General features: G+C 46.4%; 1 protein-coding gene across 1 annotated transcript in view; it reads left to right on the forward strand.

The window, feature by feature from the left end:
- The window catches only part of LOC129811218 (solute carrier family 2, facilitated glucose transporter member 1), a 33996-nt gene extending 22514 nt beyond the window's left edge, over positions 1–11482 (forward strand). Inside the window, exons 8-10 of the mRNA XM_055862378.1 lie at positions 171–272; positions 1400–1603; positions 10555–11482. Coding sequence (XP_055718353.1) covers positions 171–272; positions 1400–1603; positions 10555–10734 — 486 coding nt within the window. The 3' untranslated portion in view covers positions 10735–11482. The remainder of the gene's footprint in view (positions 1–170; positions 273–1399; positions 1604–10554) is intronic.
- Positions 11483–12481: the final 999 nt, after the last annotated feature.

Raw genomic sequence — 12481 nt, forward strand, 5'->3', positions numbered from 1 at the left:
ATCTCACCTATTATGAAGTATGGAGACTCACCTGTAATATCACCTGTTATGAGGTATGGAGACTCACCTGGAATCTCACCTGGAATGAGGTATGGAGACTCACCTGTAATCTCACCTATTATGAAGTATGGAGACTCACCTGTGATTTTGTGTCTGTTTTTCCTCCGCAGTTCTTCCTGATGGAGAGGGCGGGGCGTAGGAAACTACTGTTGACTGGCTTCCTGTGTCTAGCTGTGTGCAACCTCTCCATGACCGTCATAGACTCAGTCCTGGTAACTCTAACCACACCTATACTAAACCTAAATTATCAATCTATTATATTATACAATTGTCCATCTGAGTGTTGTCCATCTGAGTATTGTCCATCTGAGTATTGTCTATCTCAGCGTACCTTGTTGGTGACTGTCTCTCTCTACCTGCAGGTGTAGTACATTATGATGCTGTTCTTCAACATGGTCTAAGGACAATTTATATTATTCTGTATGTAAATCTATGACATTCCATTTAGTATGATATGTTACGTTAAGTTACATTATGAATGGAACAGCTGTCACACAATAACATCTGACTTAGAGGAGGTATGGTGTCATACTGTACGTCTTACCTGGTTGTACAATAGCATACGAATTGGATGATTTAATCTACCATAAATCTTGGAGGATGTAATTTATCATACGAATTGGATTACGTAATTTACCATACGTCTTGGAGGAAGTAATTTATCATACGATTTGGATGACGTAATTTACCATACGTCTTGGATGATGTAATTTATCATACGTCTTGGATGATGTAATCTATCATACGTCTTGGATGATGTAATTTACCATACGTCTTGGATGATGTCATTTATCATACGAATTGGATGAAGTAATTTACCATACGTCTTGCATGATGTAATTTATCATACGTCTTGGATGATGTCATTTATCATAAGTCTTGGATGATGTAATTTACCATACGTCTTGCATGATGTAATTTATCATACGTCTTGGATGATGTCATTTATCATACGAATTGGATGAAGTAATTTACCATACGTCTTGCATGATGTAATTTATCATACGTCTTGGATGATGTCATTTATCATAAGTCTTGGATGATGTAATCTATCATACGTCTTGGATGATGTCATTTATCATACGTCTTGGATGATGTCATTTATCATAAGTCTTGGATGATGTCATTTATCATAAGTCTTGGATGATGTCATTTATCATACGTCTTGGAGGATGTAATTTATCATACGTCTTGGATGATGTCATTTATCATACGGTCACCCATCGGTCACCCATCCTCGGTCACCCATCCATACGGTCACCCATCCTCGGTCACCCATACGGTCACCCATCCTCCCTGACCAATATAAGACTGATTGACTGATTGATCTGCCCTGTAGTTCCTTGTCCCAGAGCTGCGTAACCTGCAGGTGTTGGTCGTGTTCTTCCTGATCTCAGCCTATGAGGTGGGACCTGGCCCTATTTCCTGGTTCATCGCTGCAGAGCTGTTTGACCAGCCAGCCAGACCAATCGCCATGGCCTTCACCAGCATGCTCAACTGGGGAGGGAAGTTCATGCTGGCCCTGCTATTCCCTCCACTACTGGTATGTACTAGTCCTGCTCTTCTCTCCACTACTGGTATGTACTAGTCCTGCTCTTCTCTCCACTACTGGTATGTACTAGTCCTGCTCTTCTCTCCACTACTGGTATGTACTAGTCCTGCTCTTCTCTCCACTACTGGTACGTACTAGTCCTGCTATTCTCTCCACTACTGGTATGTACTAGTCCTGCTCTTCTCTCCACTACTGGTATGTACTAGTCCTGCTCTTCTCTCCACTACTGGTATGTACTAGTCCTGCTCTTCTCTCCACTACTGGTATGTACTAGTCCTGCTCTTCTCTCCACTACTGGTATGTACTAGTCCTGCTCTTCTCTCCACTACTGGTACGTACTAGTCCTGCTCTTCTCTCCACTACTGGTATGTACTAGTCCTGCTCTTCTCTCCACTACTGGTATGTACTAGTCCTGCTCTTCTCTCCACTACTGGTATGTACTAGTCCTGCTCTTCCCTCCACTACTGGTATGTACTAGTCCTGCTCTTCTCTCCACTACTGGTATGTACTAGTCCTGCTCTTCTCTCCACTACTGGTATGTACTAGTCCTGCTCTTCTCTCCACTACTGGTATGTACTAGTCCTGCTCTTCTCTCCACTACTGGTATGTACTAGTCCTGGTGTTTCCTCCACTACTGGTATGTACTAGTCCTGCTCTTCTCTCCACTACTGGTATGTACTAGTCCTGCTCTTCTCTCCACTACTGGTATGTACTAGTCCTGCTGTTTCCTCCACTACTGGTATGTACTAGTCCTGCTCTTCTCTCCACTACTGGTATGTACTAGTCCTGCTCTTCTCTCCACTACTGGTATGTACTAGTCCTGCTGTTTCCTCCACTACTGGTATGTACTAGTCCTGCTCTTCTCTCCACTACTGGTACGTACTAGTCCTGCTCTTCTCTCCACTACTGGTATGTACTAGTCCTGCTCCTCCCTCCACTACTGGTATGTACTAGTCCTGCTCTTCTCTCCACTACTGGTATGTACTAGTCCTGGTGTTTCCTCCACTACTGGTATGTACTAGTCCTGCTGTTTCCTCCACTACTGGTATGTACTAGTCCTGCTCTTCTCTCCACTACTGGTATGTACTAGTCCTGCTCCTCTCTCCACTACTGGTATGTACTAGTCCTGCTCTTCTCTCCACTACTGGTATGTACTAGTCCTGCTCCTCTCTCCACTACTGGTATGTACTAGTCCTGCTATTCTCTCCACTACTGGTATGTACTAGTCCTGCTCTTCTCTCCACTACTGGTATGTACTAGTCCTGCTCTTCTCTCCACTACTGGTATGTACTAGTCCTGCTCTTCTCTCCACTACTGGTATGTACTAGTCCTGCTCTTCTCTCCACTACTGGTATGTACTAGTCCTGCTGTTTCCTTCACTACTGGTATGTACTAGTCCTGCTCTTCTCTCCACTACTGGTATGTACTAGTCCTGGTGTTTCCTCCACTACTGGTATGTACTAGTCCTGCTGTTCCCTCCACTACTGGTATGTACTAGTCCTGCTCTTCTCTCCACTACTGGTATGTACTAGTCCTGCTGTTTCCTCCACTACTGGTATGTACTAGTCCTGCTCTTCTCTCCACTACTGGTATGTACTAGTCCTGCTCTTCTCTCCACTACTGGTACGTACTAGTCCTGCTCTTCTCTCCACTACTGGTATGTACTAGTCCTGCTCTTCTCTCCACTACTGGTATGTACTAGTCCTGCTGTTTCCTCCACTACTGGTATGTACTAGTCCTGCTCTTCCCTCCACTACTGGTATGTACTAGTCCTGCTCTTCTCTCCACTACTGGTATGTACTAGTCCTGCTCTTCTCTCCACTACTGGTATGTACTAGTCCTGCTCTTCTCTCCACTACTGGTATGTACTAGTCCTGCTGTTTCCTCCACTACTGGTATGTACTAGTCCTGCTGTTTCCTCCACTACTGGTACGTACTAGTCCTGCTCTTCTCTCCACTACTGGTATGTACTAGTCCTGCTCTTCTCTCCACTACTGGTATGTACTAGTCCTGCTCTTCTCTCCACTACTGGTATGTACTAGTCCTGCTCTTCTCTCCACTACTGGTATGTACTAGTCCTGCTCTTCTCTCCACTACTGGTATGTACTAGTCCTGCTGTTTCCTCCACTACTGGTATGTACTAGTCCTGCTGTTTCCTCCACTACTGGTATGTACTAGTCCTGCTCTTCTCTCCACTACTGGTATGTACTAGTCCTGCTCTTTCCTCCACTACTGGTATGTACTAGTCCTGCTATTCTCTCCACTACTGGTATGTACTAGTCCTGCTCTTCTCTCCACTACTGGTATGTACTAGTCCTGCTCCTCCCTCCACTACTGGTATGTACTAGTCCTGCTCTTCTCTCCACTACTGGTATGTACTAGTCCTGCTCTTCCCTCCACTACTGGTATGTACTAGTCCTGCTGTTCCCTCCACTACTGGTATGTACTAGTCCTGCTGTTTCCTCCACTACTGGTATGTACTAGTCCTGCTCTTCTCTCCACTACTGGTACGTACTAGTCCTGCTATTCTCTCCACTACTGGTATGTACTAGTCCTGCTCTTCTCTCCACTACTGGTATGTACTAGTCCTGCTGTTTCCTCCACTACTGGTATGTACTAGTCCTGCTCTTCTCTCCACTACTGGTATGTACTAGTCCTGCTCCTCCCTCCACTACTGGTATGTACTAGTCCTGCTCTTCTCTCCACTACTGGTATGTACTAGTCCTGCTATTCTCTCCACTACTGGTATGTACTAGCCCTGCTCTTCTCTCCACTACTGGTATGTACTAGTCCTGCTCTTCTCTCCACTACTGGTATGTACTAGTCCTGCTCTTCTCTCCACTACTGGTACGTACTAGTCCTGCTCTTCTCTCCACTACTGGTATGTACTAGTCCTGCTCTTCTCTCCACTACTGGTATGTACTAGTCCTGCTCTTCTCTCCACTACTGGTATGTACTAGTCCTGCTCTTCTCTCCACTACTGGTACGTACTAGTCCTGCTATTCTCTCCACTACTGGTATGTACTAGTCCTGCTCTTCTCTCCACTACTGGTATGTACTAGTCCTGCTCTTCTCTCCACTACTGGTATGTACTAGTCCTGCTCTTCTCTCCACTACTGGTATGTACTAGTCCTGCTCTTCTCTCCACTACTGGTATGTACTAGTCCTGCTCTTCTCTCCACTACTGGTACGTACTAGTCCTGCTCTTCTCTCCACTACTGGTATGTACTAGTCCTGCTCTTCTCTCCACTACTGGTATGTACTAGTCCTGCTCTTCTCTCCACTACTGGTATGTACTAGTCCTGCTCTTCCCTCCACTACTGGTATGTACTAGTCCTGCTCTTCTCTCCACTACTGGTATGTACTAGTCCTGCTCTTCTCTCCACTACTGGTATGTACTAGTCCTGCTCTTCTCTCCACTACTGGTATGTACTAGTCCTGCTCTTCTCTCCACTACTGGTATGTACTAGTCCTGGTGTTTCCTCCACTACTGGTATGTACTAGTCCTGCTCTTCTCTCCACTACTGGTATGTACTAGTCCTGCTCTTCTCTCCACTACTGGTATGTACTAGTCCTGCTGTTTCCTCCACTACTGGTATGTACTAGTCCTGCTCTTCTCTCCACTACTGGTATGTACTAGTCCTGCTCTTCTCTCCACTACTGGTATGTACTAGTCCTGCTGTTTCCTCCACTACTGGTATGTACTAGTCCTGCTCTTCTCTCCACTACTGGTACGTACTAGTCCTGCTCTTCTCTCCACTACTGGTATGTACTAGTCCTGCTCCTCCCTCCACTACTGGTATGTACTAGTCCTGCTCTTCTCTCCACTACTGGTATGTACTAGTCCTGGTGTTTCCTCCACTACTGGTATGTACTAGTCCTGCTGTTTCCTCCACTACTGGTATGTACTAGTCCTGCTCTTCTCTCCACTACTGGTATGTACTAGTCCTGCTCCTCTCTCCACTACTGGTATGTACTAGTCCTGCTCTTCTCTCCACTACTGGTATGTACTAGTCCTGCTCCTCTCTCCACTACTGGTATGTACTAGTCCTGCTATTCTCTCCACTACTGGTATGTACTAGTCCTGCTCTTCTCTCCACTACTGGTATGTACTAGTCCTGCTCTTCTCTCCACTACTGGTATGTACTAGTCCTGCTCTTCTCTCCACTACTGGTATGTACTAGTCCTGCTCTTCTCTCCACTACTGGTATGTACTAGTCCTGCTGTTTCCTTCACTACTGGTATGTACTAGTCCTGCTCTTCTCTCCACTACTGGTATGTACTAGTCCTGGTGTTTCCTCCACTACTGGTATGTACTAGTCCTGCTGTTCCCTCCACTACTGGTATGTACTAGTCCTGCTCTTCTCTCCACTACTGGTATGTACTAGTCCTGCTGTTTCCTCCACTACTGGTATGTACTAGTCCTGCTCTTCTCTCCACTACTGGTATGTACTAGTCCTGCTCTTCTCTCCACTACTGGTACGTACTAGTCCTGCTCTTCTCTCCACTACTGGTATGTACTAGTCCTGCTCTTCTCTCCACTACTGGTATGTACTAGTCCTGCTGTTTCCTCCACTACTGGTATGTACTAGTCCTGCTCTTCCCTCCACTACTGGTATGTACTAGTCCTGCTCTTCTCTCCACTACTGGTATGTACTAGTCCTGCTCTTCTCTCCACTACTGGTATGTACTAGTCCTGCTCTTCTCTCCACTACTGGTATGTACTAGTCCTGCTGTTTCCTCCACTACTGGTATGTACTAGTCCTGCTGTTTCCTCCACTACTGGTACGTACTAGTCCTGCTCTTCTCTCCACTACTGGTATGTACTAGTCCTGCTCTTCTCTCCACTACTGGTATGTACTAGTCCTGCTCTTCTCTCCACTACTGGTATGTACTAGTCCTGCTCTTCTCTCCACTACTGGTATGTACTAGTCCTGCTCTTCTCTCCACTACTGGTATGTACTAGTCCTGCTGTTTCCTCCACTACTGGTATGTACTAGTCCTGCTGTTTCCTCCACTACTGGTATGTACTAGTCCTGCTCTTCTCTCCACTACTGGTATGTACTAGTCCTGCTCTTTCCTCCACTACTGGTATGTACTAGTCCTGCTATTCTCTCCACTACTGGTATGTACTAGTCCTGCTCTTCTCTCCACTACTGGTATGTACTAGTCCTGCTCCTCCCTCCACTACTGGTATGTACTAGTCCTGCTCTTCTCTCCACTACTGGTATGTACTAGTCCTGCTCTTCCCTCCACTACTGGTATGTACTAGTCCTGCTGTTCCCTCCACTACTGGTATGTACTAGTCCTGCTGTTTCCTCCACTACTGGTATGTACTAGTCCTGCTCTTCTCTCCACTACTGGTACGTACTAGTCCTGCTATTCTCTCCACTACTGGTATGTACTAGTCCTGCTCTTCTCTCCACTACTGGTATGTACTAGTCCTGCTGTTTCCTCCACTACTGGTATGTACTAGTCCTGCTCTTCTCTCCACTACTGGTATGTACTAGTCCTGCTCCTCCCTCCACTACTGGTATGTACTAGTCCTGCTCTTCTCTCCACTACTGGTATGTACTAGTCCTGCTATTCTCTCCACTACTGGTATGTACTAGCCCTGCTCTTCTCTCCACTACTGGTATGTACTAGTCCTGCTCTTCTCTCCACTACTGGTATGTACTAGTCCTGCTCTTCTCTCCACTACTGGTACGTACTAGTCCTGCTCTTCTCTCCACTACTGGTATGTACTAGTCCTGCTCTTCTCTCCACTACTGGTATGTACTAGTCCTGCTGTTTCCTCCACTACTGGTACGTACTAGTCCTGCTGTTTCCTCCACTACTGGTATGTACTAGTCCTGCTCTTCTCTCCACTACTGGTATGTACTAGTCCTGCTCTTCTCTCCACTACTGGTATGTACTAGTCCTGCTGTTTCCTCCACTACTGGTATGTACTAGTCCTGCTGTTTCCTCCACTACTGGTATGTACTAGTCCTGCTATTCCCTCCACTACTGGTATGTACTAGTCCTGCTGTTTCCTCCACTACTGGTATGTACTAGTCCTGCTCTTCTCTCCACTACTGGTATGTACTAGTCCTGCTGTTTCCTCCACTACTGGTATGTACTAGTCCTGCTCTTCTCTCCACTACTGGTATGTACTAGTCCTGCTCTTCTCTCCACTACTGGTATGTACTAGTCCTGCTCTTCTCTCCACTACTGGTATGTACTAGTCCTGCTGTTTCCTCCACTACTGGTATGTACTAGTCCTGCTGTTTCCTCCACTACTGGTATGTACTAGTCCTGCTGTTCCCTCCACTACTGGTATGTACTAGTCCTGCTATTCCCTCCACTACTGGTATGTACTAGTCCTGCTCTTCTCTCCACTACTGGTATGTACTAGTCCTGCTCTTCTCTCCACTACTGGTATGTACTAGTCCTGCTGTTTCCTCCACTACTGGTATGTACTAGTCCTGCTCTTCTCTCCACTACTGGTATGTACTAGTCCTGCTCTTCTCTCCACTACTGGTATGTACTAGTCCTGCTCTTCTCTCCACTACTGGTATGTACTAGTCCTGCTCTTCTCTCCACTACTGGTATGTACTAGTCCTGCTCTTCCCTCCACTACTGGTATGTACTAGTCCTGCTATTCCCTCCACTACTGGTATGTACTAGTCCTGCTCTTCTCTCCACTACTGGTATGTACTAGTCCTGCTATTCCCTCCACTACTGGTATGTACTAGTCCTGCTGTTTCCTCCACTACTGGTATGTACTAGTCCTGCTCTTCTCTCCACTACTGGTATGTACTAGTCCTGCTGTTCCCTCCACTACTGGTATGTACTAGTCCTGCTGTTCCCTCCACTACTGGTATGTACTAGTCCTGCTCTTCTCTCCACTACTGGTATGTACTAGTCCTGCTCTTCTCTCCACTACTGGTATGTACTAGTCCTGCTCTTCTCTCCACTACTGGTATGTACTAGTCCTGCTCTTCTCTCCACTACTGGTATGTACTAGTCCTGCTCTTCTCTCCACTACTGGTATGTACTAGTCCTGCTGTTTCCTCCACTACTGGTATGTACTAGTCCTGCTATTCTCTCCACTACTGGTATGTACTAGTCCTGCTCTTCTCTCCACTACTGGTATGTACTAGTCCTGCTGTTTCCTCCACTACTGCTACATTTAACATAGCCTGTGTCATAGGATAGCTGTAATACAGCACCAATGGTACATGACAGTATGGCACCAATGGTACTCGACATAATGGCACCAATGGTACATGACAATATGGCACCAATGGTACATGACAATATGGCACCAATGGTACATGACAATATGGCACCAATGGTACATGACATAATGGCACCAATGGTACATGACAATATGGCACCAATGGTACATGACATAATGGCACCAATGGTACATGACCTAATGGCACCAATGGTACATGACAATATGGCACCAATGGTACATGACAATATGGCACCAATGGTACATGACAATATGGCACCAATGGTCCATGACAATATGGCACCAATCGTACATGACATAATGGCACCAATGGTACATGACAATATGGCACCAATGGTACATGACATAATGGCACCAATGGTAAATGACAATATGGCACCAATGGTACATGACATAATGGCACCAATGGTACATGACAATATGGCACCAATGGTACATGACATAATGGCACCAATGGTACATGACAAAATGGCACCAATGGTACATGACATAATGGCACCAATGGTACATGACCTAATGGCACCAATGGTACATGACAATATGGCACCAATGGTACATGACAGTATGGCACCAATGGTACATGACATAATGGCACCAATGGTACATGACCTAATGGCACCAATGGTACATGACAATATGGCACCAATGGTACATGACATAATGGCACCAATGGTACATGACAATATGGCACCAATGGTACATGACAATATGGCACCAATGGTACATGACAGTATGGCACCAATGGTACATGACAATATGGCACCAATGGTACATGACAGTATAGCACCGATGGTACATGACAATACGGCACCAATGGTACATGACAATATGGCACCAATGGTACATGACATAGTGGAATCAATGGCACATGACAATATGGCACCAATGGTACATGACAATATGGCACCGATGGTACATGACAATACGGCACCAATGGTACATGACAATATGGCACCAATGGTACATGACATAGTGCACCAATGGTACATGACAATATGGCACCAATGGTACATGACATAGTGGCACCAATGGTACATGACAATATGGCACCAATGGTAAATGACAATACAGCACCAATGGTACATGACATAATGGCACCAATGGTACATGACAGTATGGCACCAATGGTACATGACCTAATGGCACCAATGGTACTCGACATAATGGCACCAATGGTACATGACTTAATGGCACCAATGGTACATGACAATACAGCACCAATGGTACATGACATAATGGCACCAATGGTACATGACTTAATGGCACCAATGGTAACAATGGTACATGACAGTATGGCACCAATGGTACATGACATAGTGGCACCAATGGTAACAATGGTACATGACAGAATGGCACCAATGGTACATGACATAGTGGCACCAATGGTACATGACATAGTGGCACCAGTGGTACATGACAATATGGCACCAATGGTACATGACATAGTGGCACCAATGGTACATGACAAAATGGCACCAATGGTACATGACAAAATGGCACCAATGGTACATGACAATATGGCTGGTTTGATATCATAGATAGGACTATCTTCTAAAATGAAATGTACTGCAATTTCCAGTTGTGTTAACTCTCTGCTCCTGTGTGTGTGTGTGTGTGTGTGTGTGTGTGTGTGTGTGTGTGTGTGTGTGTGTGTGTGTGTGTGTGTGTGTGTGTGTGTGTGTGTGTGCCTCTCTCTCTGTAGAAACTGTGTGGTGCTTACGTGTACCTCCTCTTCACGACCATGGCTCTGACAGCCTTCAGCTTCACTTGGAGACGCCTACCTGAGACCAAGGGACGCACCTTCGATGACATCGCCGCCGAGTTCCGAGAGTCCGAGGGCATCCCCCTGCAAAATAAGACTGGTTTCAACACCTTCCCCTGACCTGAACGTCCTGGCCCCTCTCACCTTACCCCTGACCTGAACGTCCTGGCCCCTCTCACATTACCCCTGACCTGAACGTCCTGGCCCCTCTCACCTTACCCCTGACCTGAACGTCCTGGCCCCTCTCACCTTACCCCTGACCTGAACGTCCTGGCCCCTCTCACCTTACCCCTGACCTGAACGTCCTGGTCCCTCTCACCTTCCCCTGACCTGAACGTCCTGGCCCCTCTCACCTTACCCTGACCTGAACGTCCTGGTCCCTCTCACCTTCCCCTGACCTGAACGTCCTGGCCCCTCTCACCTTCCCCTGACCTGAACGTCCTGGCCCCTCTCACCTTCCCCTGACCTGAACGTCCTGGCCCCTCTCACCTTACCCTGACCTGAACGTCCTGGCCCCTCTCACCTTCCCCTGACCTGAACGTCCTGGCCCCTCTCACCTTACCCCTGACCTGAACGTCCTGACCCCTCTCATCTTCCCCTGACCTGAACGTCCTGGCCCCTCTCACCTTACCCCTGACCTGAACGTCCTGGCCCCTCTCACCTTACCCCTGACCTGAACGTCCTGACCCCTCTCATCTTCCCCTGACCTGAACGTCCTGGCCCCTCTCACCTTCCTCTGACCTGAACGTCCTGGTCCCTCTCACCTTCCCCCTGACCTGAACGTCCTGGCCCCTCTCACCTTCCCCCTGACCTGAACGTCCTGGTCCCTCTCACCTTCCCCCTGACCTGAACGTCCTGGCCCCTCTCACCTTACGCCCCCCCCCCCCCCCCCCCCCCCGGAAGTCGGAAGTTGTACTGGGGGTCACGGAGGTCTTATTGTGTTCAACCTTCGCATGGGGACAAATGTTTTAATTTTATTTAACCTTTTGTTTAACCAGGTAGTCAGAAGACGACCTCTAACACAAGGGAAACACATGATGGGACTGATACAGGACTTCAGGTGGTGGCCTCCCTCAGTGATGTCCGTTCTCTGATGACATGTACATTTATAAACATCAACAATACGATTGCCTCTGTTCCTGTAGTAGTCACGCAAATGTATCATAAAATGGATAAATATTATTATCTGTATTGTTGGATTGAGGCATTACGATAACTTGTTTTCGGATCCATGTCATTGAATATTAAGAGTGAAGTGCCTATATATAAGAGTTTATAAGAATCTGAAGCTCCCGTCTATAAGAGTTTATAAGAGTCTGAAGCTCCCGTATATAAGAGTCTGAAGCTCCCGTATATAAGAGTTTATAAGAGTCTGAAGCTCCCGTATATAAGAGTTTATAAGAGCCTGAAGCTCCCGTATATAAGAGTCTGAAGCTCCCGTATATAAGAGTTTATAAGAGTCTGAAGCTCCCGTACATAAGAGTTTATAAGAGTCTGAAGCTCCCGTACATAAGAGTTTATAAGAGTCTGAAGCTCCCGTATATAAGAGTTTATAAGAGCCTGAAGCTCCCGTATATAAGAGTATATAAGAGTCTGAAGCTCCCGTATATAAGAGTTTATAAGAGCCTGAAGCTCTTGTACCTGATGAAACATTGAACTTCTTGTGGCGTGGATCTCCTCCATTGGACAGAAGCATCACTCACAACACTCTGCCTCTGAGCAGCTTCACCTAAGCAGTAAGGTTAACACTTTACAGTAAGGTACCATTTGTAAAGGGTCTATAAAGGTTTTATAATGACTCTATTAGTGATTATTTAAGCATTTGTAAATGCATTATAAACAATTATTAAGTAAGGGGTAATCAACG

This window comes from Salvelinus fontinalis, chromosome 15 (genome assembly GCF_029448725.1).
Source record: "Salvelinus fontinalis isolate EN_2023a chromosome 15, ASM2944872v1, whole genome shotgun sequence".
NCBI lineage: Eukaryota > Metazoa > Chordata > Actinopteri > Salmoniformes > Salmonidae > Salvelinus > Salvelinus fontinalis.